Source organism: Rosa chinensis, chromosome 1, assembly GCF_002994745.2.
Source record: "Rosa chinensis cultivar Old Blush chromosome 1, RchiOBHm-V2, whole genome shotgun sequence".
NCBI classification, from domain to species: Eukaryota; Viridiplantae; Streptophyta; class Magnoliopsida; order Rosales; family Rosaceae; genus Rosa; species Rosa chinensis.
Genome location: NC_037088.1, coordinates 16595717 through 16614401, shown reverse-complemented (window position 1 = coordinate 16614401; position 18685 = coordinate 16595717). Strand labels below are relative to the sequence as shown.

Below are 18685 nucleotides of genomic sequence, written 5' to 3'. Positions count from 1 at the left end.
TTTTGAAATGGTATCACAACATTTACAGGGAAAAAAAAAAATCAGTGCAAATGTTACGCGTCTTAAATATATCTTACGACCACATTTATGGCGTGTTTGTTAATCAATCACAACAAGCTCGTTAATTAATTACGGCGTGCTTCAGATATCACTTACGGCGTGCTTTCCAATTTGAAAATTGAAATAAAAAATTTTTAAAACTCTTTTACAGCGCTCATTTTTTCTCTCTTACAGCGTGCTTATGTGATCAATTACGGCACACTTATTGGTCATTTACGGCGCGCTTTAATGTTTCAAAATCGAAATTAAGAATTTCTGAAACCCTTTTACGGCGCTCTTTTATATCTTTCACAGCGCGCTCGTGGGGTCTTTTACGGCAATCTGGAAACACGCCGTAAAAGAGGTTTGTCTTTTACGGCACGTCCATTTACGGCGCGTTTTTGTGTGCTGTAATTTGTCATTTACGGCGCTCATTGTGGGCCGTAAATGACCATTTTTCTGGTAGTGATATATATATATATATATATATATATATATTTGTTGGACATGAGTCTCCAACTATAAGTCCGCTATGTAGAACCCTTGACAGGCGATCTCTATTTCGCTGGATTTGCGAATTGTCACTTTGATGAGACAGTCTTCCCGTCGTTAGGGGGAGATTAGAACGTCAATGTTCAACAGGAACGACAGGAATTGTCGTGGTCTGTCCCCACTATGTCTCATCTTGATCCCCTAAAAGTGACGAGATCACATATACCTGCTGCAAACATGCCTGCAAGGATTGATGTCCCCACAAGAGGACATGGTGCCACCCAGAGAAGATGGGTACTGCACCACTACCATGGATGGTAGTATGGTGACGCCACAAAGGTGGCATAATGGCGTCATAGGCCATGGGTTCCGCTAGAGAGAGTAGGAGGCCCATAGGTTCGATGGATTCTCGCCTTAAGAAGAGAGCGAGTTTGGCACAACTTGATCCATTGATCATTGATACTCAAAATCCGTCTCATGAGAATATTTTGGATTGTGGTTATGTCCAAGAGACATCGTTGGGGGACGCCTCAATGTTAGAACCAATTCCTAAGAATATAGAGATCTCTACGAACTACACTAGTGTACATGAGGACGTGGAATTATTGAGACCAATGACATCGAACCTTACTCCGTTGAAGAATGCCAACGTAGAGAAAATTGGCCTAAATGGAAAGATACGATCCAGGTTGAATTGGATTCACTAACGAAGAGGAAGGATTTCGTGCCTGAGATGCCAACATCTCCTAACATAAAACCTATTGACATTAATAAGTCTTCGTTAGATAGCGTGATGAGAAAAAGAGATGACAATCTCACTTTATGGCGCAAGGTTTCTCACAACGCCCTGGAATCGACTACGAGAAGACATATTCTCCTAGTAATGGATGTCATTGCACTCTACTACCTTGTCAGTTTGGTAGCTTCCAAATAACTGAACATGCAGCTTACGAATGTGGTCACTACGTATCTTTATGGGGATCTAGATACGGAATATAATGAAGGTTCTTGTGGACTTCATTTACCCAAGTCAAGTGGCTCTAGACCACGGAGCGCATTTGCAACGAGGTTGAAATGCTCACTAAAATGACTACTTGATTGGGAAGGGATATGATGAACTATGCCCACGCGTTTCCATGACAAGTTCCGGATTTGCAATTGTCGCGGTTTATGTTGATAAACATAATTAGAACCCTTGAGAGTTAAGGGAAACCGCTGAACACCTGAAATCCGAGTTTGAGATGAAGGACCTTGGGAGAACACGGTTTTGTCTAGATTCAGAACTTGTATACCGTGTCAATAGACATTTTTGATAAAGTCAAAGATGCACCATGGTCGTCCGTAGTCTTGGCCCTAAAAGGGATCCGTTTCGTCCCAGGGATGATGACGAAGACGTGTTAATAGCAGAAGTGCTTATTTATGTACAATAGGCGCATTATTGTACTTAGCACAATACAAGACCGGACACCTCAATTATTATGAACTTGTTGGCTAGATATAGCCCCGCGCCAACGCAACACCATTAGATTGGTATAAAGACAATCTTTCGATATTTGAGAGGTACAATTGATATGGGCTTGTTCTATCTCTACAGAGAAAAGAGATGACGGAAGTGTGGGATCGGACCCCACAAGGCAAAATGCCACCTTCCGTGCTCCTCCTCCCCTCCATCGAAATGACAACAAGCGTTTCTAAATACTGAAGTGAACCAAATCCGATAAGAGGATAATGTAGCGGACTTATTTACTAAGTCGTTACCAAAATCCACTTTCGAGAAACATGTGAAGAGCATCGGATTGAAAAAGTTATCCGAACTCCCATGATTGTAGCAATCAGGGGGAGATATTGACATCAGGGGGAGGCATGATGTCTACATGTTCGATCTCGAAGAGTGAAGGACGTGTTGTGCTCTTTTTGTCCTTCGACCAGGGTTATTTTTGTCCCACAGGGTTTTTGTTACCTGGCAAGGTTTTTAACGAGGCAACAATTAAAGCGTCATCACCAAGTTTGAGCGGCACAAAGGGGAGTGTTGAAGGATATCGACATAATGTGTGCCTCTTCAAACTAGGGTTTAGAGTTGTAATAGGAAAGTACCCTAGGTATACTAATTGTATTCCGATTCTGTTACCTTTTGTGTACTCTGTAAACTCCCTATATAAAGGGCTTCTATTATCAATAATAAACACAATTCTATTCTCCTACAACACTTCTAGCATTTTTTGCTAAACACTGTCAAAAATGCCTTTGATAAGTGGTCCTTAACATTTCACTTCTTGTTTGGTAAATTCACGAAAGCAGTACATTTGCCTGATGAGTGCATTGACATGGGCACACAGAATGGATGGAGTGTTTTATTAGTGCACTGCATGAAGCTTGATTTCATCTGATGGTGAACATTTGTTAGCATCGAGTATCCACACCCCTGTCGATCTGAGCTCTGCTGTTACGAATAGCTCTGTTTCTTTTCTTATGGATGCCACTCCATTTTCACTCAACTCTGTAGGATGAAGAGCTCGTTATATAGTAATTTGCTTCTATTATAATATGGCCCCCGTTGTAAAGTTTTAGATCCCAATGCCTATCACATTTTTGTGACAAGTTGACTGCTATCTCAATAGGGCCCGATGTGATGCCCTCAATCTGGTTTCAGTACTCACTTGCCGGCTACATGCATGGGAACTAAGAGCAGAAGAAGATGAGTTTATATTGAAACCCCATAAGTTGGTTTTTGGTTACAAGAAAACCCCGTAACATATATTTAAGAGAATGAAATTCACACTTCTCATTTTACGATCTACACTCTCTTTCCATTTTTTGTTGAAATTTTTATAAAAAGACAATTAAAGTTACTGTAAACAAAATTTATGGTACATTTACTTACTTGAAATATAAAAAAAAAGTCATAAATCGGAGACAACTGGAATAGAATAAGTCATGAATTGAAAACAACTAAAACGGAGAAAGAAAAAAATCGGCATGGGAATCATTCATAAACCCATACCCTCGCTTGGTTATCAAATTAAGGGTAATTCAGGAATTGATTCCTAATAATAAGGCAGTAGCCACATCAATTCTAATACCTATATACTAGCCTTCCTGCACGCACGTGCGGAAGAGTCGCGCTTGTGCGTGCGTAATGTTTGTATCCGATTTAACATTATCTATATTGGTTAATGGTTTACATTGCAACAAAAATTGAATTTCCGGATTCACTTGTTGTTTGGCGATTTTTTTTTTTTCCTGTAAATCCTTTTATGCAGTTGAATATCTGTATTTATTTTCTTGAGTGATCACGTACTGAAATAGATATAACTTTTTTAGAATAGTTCGATTTGAAAAAAAAAAAAAAAAGAACTGTAACAATGCATGTGAGATACATAAACATCGATATGAAGCAATTGAGCGAGTTCACCGTATGATACTATTGGGCAGGTGTTTTTCAATAATATCAATACTACCAAAAGCATTATACAACGTACACAATTACGCAGAAACATGAAACAAAAACAAAATGAAAGGTAGACTCGCAACATAATTTCAGTACATTTCACCAGCTTTGGCTTCTTTTCTTTAGTGGTCTCCTCAATATATATTTCCTTTGGCTCATTATTTCTACCCCACAACCCTATAACCAAGCCTTCATTCACACAACCTGCTCCAAAACACTGATCATGACATTAAACCCAAAATAATAACATAAGGATAATTTAAACTCTAGTTCCGGACCACTTGAAATATCGCTTTATCAGCCGGTCACTATCGATTCTCTATTTTCTAAAATAAATGTAGGGTTTTCAAGTCAGCAGGTATATGAAAAATTAGACCATTGGGTGGTATGAAATGAAATTATCAGAAAGGAAAAGGAGCTGGGAAGGAGAGAAAACCAATTAGAGAGAAGATAAGGTTGAAGATGCATGAGACATGGTTGAAGGACATGGAAAAGTAAATCAAAGAGGAAAAAAAAAAAAGTCAAATTTACGTGAGCATAAATAAATTGGAAATAGTACAACAAAACTGTATCTAAGTCTTTGGTTTTATATCTTCTTCTCTATCCTATGCGTTTGGATTCTCTAACATCCAACTCAATGAAACATCATAACATGAAAACTGATAGAATCTTGTATTGTATATAGATGACAATGAATCAATCGTTAGACTCGGTGTTGGAGGTGAAAAATTCCGTAGAGGAGTTTGACTCGACAATTAATGCGGACTAGAGCGGAAGCTGAACTGGGGATAATCGAGAGGTTTCTATTAGTCGTTGACTTTATGCTGACGAAGCGAAGACTCATTTTGGCTTCGTAACTTGTCTCCTCTCCACGATTCATCTCCACTCCGTAACCTCTCACCGTAGCCTCCTTATGCGAGCTCCCTCCGTAACCTCCCTATGCGAGCTCCCTCAGTAACCTACCTTCGTAGCTTCTCTCCGTAATCTCTCTCCGCTCTGTCACTTCTCTATGTAATCTCCCTACGTAATCTTCCTATGTAACCTCCCTCCGTAGCTCCTCTCCATAATCTCTCTCTGCTTCTTGGTTTTAACGAATAAGCGGAGTCTCCTCTTTGTCGTCGGTGTGAGAGAGGAGGAGGGGGTACCTGCAAAAGACCCTCTGATGCCTAAGTCAGTTATTTTTCTGAATCAAGTATAGAAGTCTCAATTAGAGTTCCCCCCTATACCTGGAGGTTCTGCTTTCCTTTTATAGGCGACTTACAACTTGGGCTGCAAGTAAACTTGCATGACAAGATACCGATAACTTGGATGGCAAGTTGCCATTAAGTCCGCACTTACTCCAGTAATAACCGTCACTTGTTGGCGGCCATGATGGTCACACTAAATGGCGCATTAACCGTCGCATTTACGGCTACCTTAACTGTCGCACTTACTGCTGCCATTACTTTTCTTTAATTGCCCTGATTGCATGGTCAAATTAATTGACCACCCCCACAATGCCCCCAAATTTTCTCTTTGGGAATCTATCCCAAGAGAAAATTTCCAGAGTTCTCTCCTTCATGGCTTTTCTTTGAATTCTCCCTATGGACACCCTAGATTTTCCCCTGGACACCCACATTTAGGAGAAGTTTTAAGAAAATGTCTTCAAAGCTCAATTGAGATCCAAACCACCGAGGCCCATCTCAAATCCGGACAAATCCTGCCCTGGGCCCAAACTAGATTTTTTTTTTAAAGCGGGTCGGGTTCGACCTGGATACCGCTCAGTCCCACCCGGACTCGAGCTTTCCTCGACCAGGACACGGGTTCGACCCGGTTTCATGCCCGACATTGCCGCGACCCGTCCTGGGCTCAAACTGGCTCAATTCCGACCCGATTCTGGCCTAATTTTCCGGGCTTTCACAGCAGGTGAGATTCTCTGCATTCATCCTTGATTATTCCGCAATTTTTGACGTGTTTCCCCCATAAAATGCCTTCGAGCCCGACAACTCTTCACCACCACCGCCCGACCATACCGGCTATAGCACGACGCCGATTCGGCCACCTGCAATCCGATTCAGTTTTCGTCCTCGTTCAGCCCCACTGCGTTCAACTCTCGGCCCCCGCTCAACCCCAAACGACGTCAAGCCCTCCACCTTGCTGCCGACTTGCAGACAAGTCCTGGTGGCGTTCGCCGGCCACTCGAGCCTTGGTTGGACCGGTCTGGTCCTTCTGCCTCTCATTCGAACGCTCTAACCCCAAGCGCTGGCCTTGTCTACATGCGGCGCATCGCAACCTTGGCCTTGTCTGAACTCCGGTTAAAACCATACTCCAAAACTACCTGTTTGTAAGTTTCTTCCTCTTTTTCTTTTTTCCATCATGTATTTCCTATACCAGCCTCTGTTGTAGGATAGCTGTTGAATCGTAATTAACCTAAGGCTACCTCTTTTGTCGCACGTGAGCCTTGGTTTTTATTTCCACTTCAGTCCCACTTTTATATGATTACTATTGCTTTTACCTGAATTCCGTTTTTGTTTTCTTTAGCTCCACCTTTTGTTCCCATGGCTCGCATCAAATTTACCGATGCGAACTTACCTCAGAAAGGGAGCTCGGAGTAGAGTGGTGAGCCTATGCCTTAGCAACCGACACATTCAATTTTGGAGAAATGCAGTGAAGCGTATTCTATCCAGAAGTCAGTCAAACTTTCAGCCGTTCCTGCAGACGCGAATATCTACACGGGTAGGAATATTCCTGATGATGTCTTGATCTTGTCTCCTGAGCACTTGCATTATGTCAGGTTCCCTATTCACCCCGTCTTTCAGGTCATGTGGGCCGTGCTTGGTCTGCATCCGTTTCAACTTAATCCGAACTCCTACCTCATGTTATCTGCCTTTTTGATCATGGGTCTAAAGTGGGAAGTTTCCCTGCGATTGTCTGATTTCCTATATCTGTACAATTACGCCAAGCTAAGCAAGTATTTTTGGTATTTCAATTTCACACCTTTTCCAAAGATGAAGGTGTTCGCAGGGATTTCCTCTCGTGACAGTGATTGGAAATCTAAGCATTGATGATCTCTGGTGATTGGCGATCTCCTGAGCTGGACTTACTTCCTCCAAAGGCCTTCGCGGATGACCTCGGTATGTATCATGCATCTTGATGACACTATATTATGATCGAATGTTCCTCCCAACTGTTAATTGAATTTGACTTGTCATTTTGCAGCTTATAAGATTTCTCAAGCAAAGTTCGACCTTCCCCCTAGTCACGTGCACTGGCTGGAGACTCGTCTTGTTGGGCGGGGATGGTATCCCTCTCAGTTCGCGACCCTCGAGAATTTACTTGACATGGTGTCTAATTGTCCTTCGGCTTTGCTTGGCCGCTACCGAACGCACGTGAATCAGTCTCTTTTAGGGAAAATGTTAGCGCTCTAGGTGGCCCGCATGGAGAGCCATTTTTATGTATCGGACCGTTGCGAACCTCTGTTCGCAGAATATCTCGCTATTAAGGACACATTTGTGTGTAGGGAGTTTTTTTTTTTTTTCTTTTCTTTTTTTCTTTTTTTCTTGAAGGTGTGTGGGGAAGTTGTTAAAAGTAGTGGGGAGTTTTCTTATAGAAACCCACCACGTTTCCACTACTTTTATTTTAATATTGTTTTTATTTTTATTTTGTAAATTGACCTTATTATCTCTTTTGATTATTTCTGATTCAAAGTTTTTTAATATATAAAGAGTAAATTAGTAAAAAATTTCAGTTATGGATAGTAAGCTCTCTTATCTTAATAATAGTATAGATATAAAAGACTCTATGGCAAGATTTTTCAGATCGAAAGCCCCAAATTATTTTTTGTGGCCAGAAGAAATTACAAGCTGCCATTCTTGACAGGAATCCCGTGGAACCAGTTAAGGTGGCTTCATCATCAGTATATCTATACGACTCTACTCATTGTTCTCCCATACTTCACGAACAGAGACTCACTGTCGTGGTCAAGCCAAACCAGAGCAGCTCACATCTCTCTCTCTCTCACACACACACACACAGACACCGCTCGATCATTCATTCACCCCCAGAAGCTAGATATGCAAATGGAAGTGTCATTAGGCAGCATAGCAGTATCCGTTGTTTTGTTGATTATAGCTTCATCATGGGCATGGAGGGTGCTGAATTGGGTGTGGTTGAAGCCAAAGAAGCTAGAAAACTGTCTGAGGCAGCAAGGTTTTGCCGGAAACTCGTACCGCCTTTTGATTGGCGATCTTAAGGAGAACATCAAGGTGATGAAGGAAGCAACTTCAAAACCCATGAACCTCTCCGATGATGTAGCCCCGCGTGTCCTGCCATTTCTCCATCAAACCATTAACAAACATGGTACTTGCCATTTCTTCACTTGTTACTTCCTTGCATATACTACAATACTAAGCAATGAAACTGGGTTAGTATCTCACTGTCTGCTAGTCTACTTCTAACTGAGATGCCTTGGTACAATCGCTATGGGTTAATTTGATGCCAGTCTTTGACTATTTTTGTTTTTCTTTTTATTGATGGCATACTCTTTTTTTTTTTTTTTTTTAAGATTGGCCATTGAACCTGCCTGAATAAATTCAGATTAACCACTAATTAGAATTGAAACCTATGAGAGAAAAGAATGGCCGTAAAGAAACAAGAGGTACTTGGCAAAATACTTGCATAAAATGTCTCATAACTGTCGTTTGAGAGGCTGAATGTGAGTGACATTTAACACAACACTTGATTACATGATTTTTTCTCCCAAGGAGCCACTACAACAGAACTCAATAAGGTTCATCCCTGCTTTCACCTTCTGGTGTTATGTCATGCTTTTATTTTTCCCTGTGCTATAGATAGAATGTAGATCATGACATGCAAAGGAATTAGCATTACCAGGAAGTTCTGGTGTCATCTTCAAGTTAGAACACTCAACCTAAAAACGGTTGCAAATGGGTGGACTGGCCTACAAATTTATACATTGTTATGGTAGGCTTAGGCTTAAATAGCTAGTATCAGATTTGACATGCTTGATAGGCTAGATATTCATATTTCCTATGCAGCACAGCATCAAGACCTGACTTAATTGTGTTTGTTTAGTGCCGTTCATTTTATCTTGTTAGGATCATGCCATGCTCATGTTGGCTGGTTTTACACCTATGGAATGGGGAGGAGTGACTGTTGTTTTTCCCTCCTCTCCTTTTCTTTTTTCAAACAAAAAATTATTTGGCAAACCCACTACTGTAAGTTTTAATTTGAAAAATGGCACTGGATGCCTTATGTACCTCAAATTCTAATAAAGCCAAAAAAAAAAAAAATGCAGGTAAGAATTCTTTCATGTGGTTTGGTACTACACCAAGGGTGACCATCATGAATCCAGACTATTTGAAAGATATATTCACCAAATATGATGATTTTCAGAAGCCACATCCTAGTCCTCTTGTCAAGTTGCTATCATATGGTATTGTAAACCTCGAGGGAGAAAAATGGGTTAAACGGAGAAAGCTTATTAACCCAGCATTCCATATCGAGAAGCTAAAGGTATTATCAACTCTTGTCAACTAAAGTTAATATTCAGATTAGTTGTCAGGCTAAAGCAAGAAGATGTCTTATAACTATGAGGTTTAGAATTTAACCATGTATATCAGAGGTTTAGTGTCACTGCAAGTTCAAGATACTTTTATACATATAAATGTGTTTTATTTTTTAAAATAGAGGTTTGGAGCCCAGTTAATGGGTCTCCGTGCCCATGTTATTACTGTTGAAATTAACAGACTTTTTTTTTTTGGGGGGGGGGGGGGGTGTGAAGGGTTGGGGTTTGACATAATGCCTATAACCCCGTGGAGAAGTATTACATGTGCTTTACTTTAATGTGAAGAATATGAATTAAGCAGAAGTCATTCTAATGAGCTCATTTTTTTTGTGTTAGAATATGTTGCCAGCATTTTATCAAAGCTGCACTGATATGATTAGCAATTGGGAGATCATGGTGTCGAAGGAGGGATCATGTGAATTGGATATTTGGCCTTTCCTTCAAAATATGACAGGAGATGTGATTTCTAGGACAGCATTTGGTAGTAGTTATGAAGAAGGGAGAACAATATTTGAACTCCAGAAAGAACAAGTACAACTCTTAAGTAAAGCCTTATTCATTGTTTTCATTCCAGGATTGAGGTAATCAAAATTATATCAAACTCTTGCTAACTAAATCAGATTCTTTTTTTCCCCCTATAGTCCAACTAGATCCATTTGGCATGTGGAAGATTACATCATTCTTATGAAACAATAATTTGAATTTCTCTAGTCTGATCCAAGTATAAACAAAGTAACAAGTCACTGTGATAGTTTGCTTCCATCAGATTCTTTTGCTTTTGTTTCAGATAGTTTGATCTGTCTCAGCTTTGGGTACCTAAATAGAATATTGAGTCAGCTAATATGATAATGTAATTTTTGCTTGTAGGTTTCTACCAACAGAGTTGAATAGGAGGATGAAGGCAATTAGCAAAGAAATAGAAGCAACATTGAAGCATATTATTAGTAAAAAAGAGGAGGCAATGAAAACTGGTGATGAAGCCTCTAAGAATGACTTATTAGGGATACTTCTGGAATCCAATTGGAAAGAAATTCGACAGTATGGGGGGAACAAGAATGTTGGAATGAGCATTGAAGAGGTGGTTGGAGAATGTAAGCTGTTTTACTTTGCCGGGGCAGAGACTACCTCAATCTTGCTTACTTGGACTATGATTCTACTCTGTAGATATCCAAATTGGCAGGCTCGTGCCAGAGAAGAGGTTTTTCAAGTATTTGGCAACAAGAAACCAGATTTTGATGGGCTCGTTCACCTAAAAGTTGTAAGTGTTTTCACAGAATATGCACTCTTAACATTCCAGTATTAAGACTCATGGATGAATGATAACCATGACACAGGTCACCATGATTTTATATGAGGTTCTGAGGTTATACCCACCAGTACCTGTGATGACTCGAACTGTTCAGAAGGAAACACAGCTCGGAAATTTGTTACTCCCAGCTGGAGTGCAGTTGTCATTACCAATATTCCTGGTTCAGCAAGACGAACAACTGTGGGGTGAGGATGCAAAGGAATTCAACCCAGAGAGATTTTCAGAAGGAATTTCAAAGGCAACAAAGGGTCAGGTTTCATTTATCCCATTCGGATGGGGTCCTCGGATATGCATTGGACAAAACTTTGGTTTGATGGAAGCAAAAATGGCGTTGTCCTTGATATTACATAGCTTCACATTTGAGCTTTCCCCATCCTATACTCATGGTCCAATCACGGCTATAACGATTCGACCACAATATGGTGCACACATTATCTTGCAAAAACTGTAACTGCAGTGCGGTGTAAAATGAACTTCATTTTGTTGCAACCACTAAGGAAGTTGCATGTATAAACCGCTACATACTGATGGTTTCATATGTCATTAGTGGAATATTAGTAGAAATTGTTATATGTTAGTTGTTGCTACCTCGCTTGTTTCTGTTGGGTAATGTTAGCTACTTTGGTCTATGTTTTGCCTTGTGTTTAGGCTTTGCTGGGTTTGCCTCTGCAGTTTGCTCGTGTGAAAAGTGTTTTGTTTTTTTAATTATATGTATATAGTTTAATATTCAATGACCAAAATATTAACTTGTGTTGTAGCCTCTTGTGCGTATAAGCACGGGCTTTATCGAATTAGATTCCTTGCCGATGTACCAGTGTAGGCATATTTGCTTATTTTGGTGTATGTATTATTCTTCCTTTTATCAACGACTAGATGTAAAGGCCTTTTTGATTATTCTTTCCACTATCCCTACAATCCTCCTGAAGTTGTGTTTAGCTATGCTGAGGAATGGACTATGGCTACTGCTAAGCCTAACAAAGTATAAAGTTGTTGAAATGCTGTCTTGGACTAAGCCTGCTATTGGTTTTCACAAACTCAGTGTCGATGGTTCAACAACAAGTAATGGTGCTATTGGAGCTGGGGGCCTTAATAACACTCTTTATGCTAAAGGAATATGCATCCTTCATGATCCTCCAACTTTCATCTCTGAAGCCCTATTAGATCATTAGATGATACTGTTGAACCCATAAAAGGAATATATCCAAAATTGGGAATATCCAATTTCTTTTTTTCTTTTTGTTATTTTCTGGGAAATATCCAAAATTGGGAATGTCCAATATTTCAGTGTAAGTGGGTAAACCAAAGCGACAGAGGCGATCATATCCGATAATGATAGTCCCGAGGTGCAGAGACACGGGTTTGATTCCCGAGGACTGAAATAGACAAATCCATTTTCGTCAGCAACTCGTGGGTTCCGCCGCTAAATCCGACCAGACATTTCCATCTCCGTCTGACTTTTTCCACTGCCCTGAATCCGACGGCCTACTTTCCTCTCGTAACAGTAAATTCTATTCGATTCTCAGTTCCCAATAAGCAAAACCACCCTGCCACCCTTCCCCTTTAGCTTCTTCCAATTCTCTCTCTCTCTCTCTCTCTCTCTCTCTCTCTCTCTCATTCAATCCCGGTCGTCTTCGATCCTCCTCATCTCAAACCGCACAAACGATCACGGGTTCGACTTCTTCAGAATCATTTGCATGCAGAAATGAATCTCTGTTTTTCTCCTCTCTGTTTCTCGAAATATTGCTATTCTCTATAGCTGCTTTTTGTTTGGCTACCGTGAATTGGCGGGAAGCAGAATCTGTGTCAATGTTTGCGATTGATTTCAATTTCTTGGTTTTATGTCATCATGATTGAACTATATATTCTCGTTTAATCACTCTAATGTTTTTTTTTTTTTTCCTTTGGACCAGACAACCCTTTCTACATTAAGATCTTGAGTTGTTGCTTTGCATAGTTCTCATCAAATTTTGGTGTGGAAGATCACGTTGGTCATTTGACATGGGTGCCGTGGTGAATTCCATAGATAAAGACGACCGTATTCCAAAAGAAGCCAAGGAGATTCTACAATCATTGGCTACCGAGTGGGAAAATGTAGCTGATTCCACTGCCTTGCAGGTCATCCCTCTCAAGGGTGCAATGACTAACGAGGTGTTCGAAATAAAGTGGCCAACAAGCACCGGGGAAGTCTCGCGAAAGGTTCTGGTTAGGATTTACGGTGAGGGTGTTGAGGTGTTCTTTGACAGGGATAATGAGATCCGAACATTTGAATACATGTCAAAGAACGGTCAGGGACCTCGTCTGCTTGGCCGTTTTCCTAATGGCCGAGTTGAAGAGTTCATCCATGCACGGGTACTTCATTCCAGTGTTTACTTATCTTTCTATCATTCCGAAAATAGTGGCAATGATTTACAGAATTGCAGACAATTAATGCTTTTTATTTCCCCTAATATTATCTGTATATATATGTGTGTTTGTAAAGCAGTGTTGTTGGAATTTGTTTGAAACCTAAGTTGCTTATATATATGGACTTCTATTCTACTCTTGCGATTTTAAGACCACCTACAATTTTTCTTCATTCTCGACCTGAGCTTAGGAGTATATAGTATGGCCATGTACTCTTTTCCACAAAGCTTAGTATGTTACTGGTCGAGATCAACTTTATTATAGATAGTTATTTTCTGCGAATTTTTCAGTGCCATTCCTGTGTTACAATTATGTTTAGTGGTAGTTAATGTATGAGAATTATAACCACACGCATTTTAGTTCTAGGTTAAATGGCTAAATTGCGTAGAAATTAAAAATTGAAGATTTTATACATCCTTGAATGCGTGGAGTACTTTTATTCCCTTCCTGAAAAATGTATTACATCTTTCTTTTCACTTGTGAATTTCAGACACTTTCAGCATCTGATCTACGTGATCCAGATATATCTGCTCTTATAGCTACTAAAATGAAGGAATTCCATGATCTTCAGATGCCCGGTCCAAAGGATGTCGTCCTCTGGGGCAGATTGAGGTACATTTCTTTGTTCTTTCCTACATTCTCTGTAAAATTGTTACTAATATTTGTATCTTATTTTGAACAAGGTTACAAATTGTCACCTACATTAATCTTCTATTGATTTACGATATCTGTAACCAACACTTTGTCAATGTTCCAGAAATTGGCTGAGTACAGCCAAGAGATTGTGTAGTCCAGAAGAAGCTAATGAATTTCAGTTAGATTCCATTGAAAAGGAAATCTCTATACTGGAGAAGGAGCTCTCAGTACTGAATCAGCAGTTAGGTTTCTGCCACAATGATTTACAGTATGGAAACATAATGATTGAGGAAGAGAGTAAAACGATAACGATAATTGTAAGTTTCTCTTTTTGCATGTATTTCAATTTTGATGCTCTTACTGAAACTTTGGCTACACAATCTTTATGTTTGTTTGATTTAGATAGTTCAGATTATATTCAGTATCTATATGTAATTGATAAGATAGTATTTTGCTCTGGCAGTCAGGTCATTTAGTATGGTAGAAATTGGTAGAAAGGGTAAAACATTTTTCATACAGCTTGTCCTGACTTTGTCATTTCAATTCCAACTAAGTGCCAGTGATATATAGCCAAAGAAGTTATATATTTACTACAGCTTGCATGGCACAGAGGATGAAAAGATGGACAGTTTACTCTGCCACCTACTCCACCCCTTTGATTACTTCTTGGGAAAAGAAAAAAAAATCCAGTTGATAGTGAATTTAACATTCTCTAGATCCTCCATTTGCTTATTCAGATTAGGCTGGCAGATCCTATGGAAATTGCATTCTTCTATTTTCCAGGACTATGAATCTTCATTCTGTAGCTGGCTAGCTACCTATTTGTTCTGACAAGGGGCTGGGAATTTGTTTCTATATTGTTTATTCAATTTATTTATTTATTTTCATTATTAACAGATACTACCTTTTATTGACCGTTTTGTCGCACTATGCTACTTAATTTGATTTGTGATGTTATTTGGTATTCTTCAATGTATCAGACTTCATATCTGTGATGGTCCCTTGTACAAAATTTTGGAATATGCAAAACTAATTATTCCAACTCAAAAAAAAATTTGAATCATGTACTTGTCTGCAAAAAACAGTTTGGGTTTTGCTTATTATTAAGGTTTAGGACTCTGTTCTGTTTTCCTTAATATGCAAATGATGAAAGCATGAACCATATAATGTGTCCAACTTTCTAACAATTATATTTGCACTTCTTACCAGGACTATGAGTATGCAAGTTATAATCCTGTTGCATTTGACATAGCAAACCATTTCTGTGAGATGGCGGCTGACTATCACACAGATACCCCTCATATTTTAGACTACAGTAAATATCCTGGTATGTCATATGCTTTGATACATTCTTCTGTCTTATTTTCTTTTATTTCAATCTGTTGACATAGATATATTGACCTGCCACCAATAGGCTTAGAGGAGCGCAAGAGGTTTGTTCGTATGTATCTGAATTCTTCAGGTAATGTCTTTTATGAATCATTGTGTATTTATGTTGAAAACATTCTCTCTCTCTATATATATATATATGATGTAAAATGGCTAAAATTCTAATTAATTGAAACTCCAATTTGTTTGTTCATATACAATTTTCCTTGGGATATGTCTATTTTCAAAATAACATAAAGTTCTTTTGAGTGGTTCTCTCTCTCTCTCTCTATATATATATATATATATATATATATATATATATATATATATATATATGATGTCAAATGGCTAAAATTCTAATTAATTGAAACTCCAATTTGTTTGTTCATATACAATTTTCCTTGGGATATGTCTATTTTCAAAATAACATAAAGTTCTTTTGAGTGGTTGTGTTTGGATCATGTCCCATTGCATTTTTGAAAAATCAAAACTGTAGTCTTACTGCATGAATTGTGGTAATTTGTAGCAATAGATTCATATGGAAAAGTAGAAGAATTTATTGTTTTTCATCAGTTATGGGATTCTTATGCAGGCAATCAACCTATTGACAAAGAAGTGGAGCAGCTAGTTGAAGATGTTGAGAAGTATACCCTTGCAGACCATCTGTTCTGGGGCTTATGGGGAATAATATCGGTACTGATCTTTTCAATATAATTTTTTTCTTTTGTTATTAACATTACAAGTAGGAGCTGGGACTAGGAACTGGCTCTCTTTTTTTGTGGCTTCTGAGTTCATGTGACTTTTGAGTGTAACTGCTCCTTTCTCTGATTTCAAATTTTATTGGTGTGCTTTCTTTTTCTTTTCTTTTTCTTTTCTTTTTTTTTTTTTTTTTTTTCCTTTTTTTTTCCCTTTGTTTTTTGGTTATTCAAGTATGCTGACTTCCATTGGAACATACCAAGTTTTATACATTAGTCAAGCTCACTGTTACTAATTGTGGTCAAGTCTTGAATCTTGACCTGCAACCTTCGGTATAGATTTTTCTTGGACTTCGCTCATTTTGTCTCCACCATCTTTTTTCCAATCTATCAGGAACATGTGAATGATATTGATTTTGACTACATGCAATATGCAAAGCAGAGATTTCAACAGTACTGGAGAACCAAGGCTTTGCTATTGGGTTCTGTTGGATCTTCCCCAGACACAGGGACTGATGGTAACCGTACTACTTAGTTCTTCTCGAGTTGTGTTCACTTGTAGTGAGTTATGTATACAGTTGGTTATTTAGAGCACCTTTGGATTTGATTAGATTGAAGACTAGCAGTTATTGTTTGTTGTTATGTGATACTGGTTTTGTAGGAAATATCCCAAGTGTTTTTGTTTCTCATTTCCTTAGTGTCACCATTTGGTTTAATCTCACTGTTTCAAGACTTTCAAGGATGTGGTGAATGGTGATGTTTATATTTTCTGATACATTATGTGCACAGTTGCAGTAGCTTGACATCATGATCTATACAGGTCAGTAGATTTAGTTGAAGTTAGCAGGTAGAGTGGGTTAGGTTAGGTTGAGATGATCAAGAAAAAGTAATCTGAAGTGGATGAAGTTCTATCAAATGCAATGTATTGTCATGACCTAATGTTGAAGTGATCAGGAAAATTGGATATTTTAGTGATCGATATGAAGAGCACTTCATCTTCAGTGTCTTTGTCATACTATTGGCATCTGCTGTATTTTCATTCTTTCGTTGTCTCTTAATCAACGTCCCTTTTTTTTTTGAAAGGCTTAATCAACATCCTTTATTTTGTCACAAGTTTCTCTATATTATCTTAACCTCTTTATGTATGAGATTTTCCACTTTTATATGTATTGCTTATGTACAAGAATAGTTGCAGTTTAATATTAATCGAGCAGCTGTATAACTGTTGCTTATGTGACTGTGAAGGACTGGAGATGTATGGTTTTTGTTTTTGTAAGTTTGACTATGGGTCGGCACGATCTGGTTTGCCTGGTTACCCTTTTTCTTTCTTCTTGGTTGCTCATTTCTCCATTATTTGGTATGACCAATCTGGGACCGAACTAGGCTGGTTATTTGCCCACCCTTGGGCCTTGGCTATAATAGCAAAGGGGATCTCTACTTTTTCAGACAAAGTAAATCAAAATCTTCACTGGATGAATTTACTTTCTTGCATTATTCAAACAAATTTCATTCTTTTCATGTTTCAACTCCCCCAGAATCTCGCTGGGTTCGCATAACATGGGATAGAACGCTATAAACTAACAGTGGTATGACGATCCTAGAGATGGGGGGTGTATGCTTCAAATACCTTGGTCAACCATTTCCTTATATTATTGTTACTAGCTAATTTCTCCCGCTCGATGTCACGGGTTGTTTGCTAAGCTTTATACTGTCATTATAAATTTACATAAAATACATATTAAAACCCACATATGCAGGGTGTTAATAGCTATTAGAAAGAGAGACTCCCTTTCATGCTCATAATACTTTCCAGAAGATGTACACACCCAAATTCAAAAGTAATTGAAAGATTGCTTAGAGTATTACATAAAGCTCACAGAGTGTTATAAATGAATACAAATTATATAAAATATATATTAGAAAAGTTAGGCGAAGGAAAATTGCATCAGCCTTTAAAAATCTGGTAGAAATCTTACTTGAACTTTGTTGTCCATCTGCTTGTATTATCAGGGTATATCGTTGATGTGTCTATTAAGTTCACTTGATATACCAGCTGTGTTGTGAATGCTGCACAAAGAGGTTAGAAAGTAAGATCGAATTAAATTCTGGTCAAATCGCTTATGATCAATTTTGGGCGTGGCTAGTAACTATTTACTATCTTCACGTTATCAATCCCAGCAATCCCAGGGTATTGGATTTGTCAGCAACTCAGCATATAACTTATGATCATTAGCTCTCTAATTGCATATGAATTGCTTTGATCTCTCTAGCTCTGTAATAATTTTGTAGTTCACAACTATGCATTCAGTTGCCTTTTCACTCATTTTCATAGTTTAAACTTATATACATGATCCTTCTCCAAAAAAAACAAAAAAAAACAAAAAAAAAACACTTGTACATGATCAAAGACATCAAGTAGGAATGACAGAAAAAAATGTCGCACACAGCCTGCAAATTAATTACTTTCCAATCGAGTTTTTTAGAGACCACTAAACCCAACCAATTACATTTGACTACCAGCAGTATAAAATGGCAATGCTCCTGTCAAATATCTCAATAACCATCCATGAAAACAGTCCATATGGTAGAAGTGATTTTCATGTAACAGGACACAATTGAATTTCTTCTCGGGAACACGTAACCCACTATTGAAGCTTTGAAGGCTCCTTGGTTTTTTCTTTTCCAATTGTCAGCCTTCAAATTCAGCTATATCACCAATAAAAAAA

General features: G+C 38.5%; 2 protein-coding genes across 3 annotated transcripts; both read left to right on the top strand.

The window, feature by feature from the left end:
- The first annotated feature begins 7818 nt into the window (after positions 1 to 7818).
- LOC112176322 (cytochrome P450 CYP72A219) lies at positions 7819 to 11441 on the top strand. The gene is made up of 5 exons (XM_024314184.2): positions 7819 to 8317; positions 9276 to 9493; positions 9882 to 10126; positions 10413 to 10803; positions 10880 to 11441. Exons 1-5 carry the CDS (start codon positions 8032 to 8034, stop codon positions 11303 to 11305), a joined length of 1566 nt encoding a protein of 521 aa, XP_024169952.1. The 5' UTR covers positions 7819 to 8031; the 3' UTR covers positions 11306 to 11441.
- Positions 11442 to 12004: 563 nt separating this feature from the next.
- Positions 12005 to 16974, top strand: LOC112176350 (probable choline kinase 2). 2 transcript variants are annotated; one of them, XM_024314225.2, is made up of 8 exons: positions 12005 to 12523; positions 12765 to 13203; positions 13748 to 13869; positions 14015 to 14210; positions 15103 to 15220; positions 15308 to 15355; positions 15857 to 15957; positions 16354 to 16974. In XM_024314225.2, the coding sequence occupies exons 2-8, from the start codon at positions 12853 to 12855 to the stop codon at positions 16492 to 16494; spliced, it is 1077 nt and encodes a 358-aa protein (XP_024169993.1). In that variant the 5' UTR covers positions 12005 to 12523; positions 12765 to 12852; the 3' UTR covers positions 16495 to 16974. The 2 variants fall into 2 exon arrangements, with proteins under 2 accessions (XP_024169993.1, XP_040366399.1); XM_040510465.1 differs by lacking the exon at positions 12005 to 12523 and adding an exon at positions 12572 to 12669.
- Positions 16975 to 18685: the final 1711 nt, after the last annotated feature.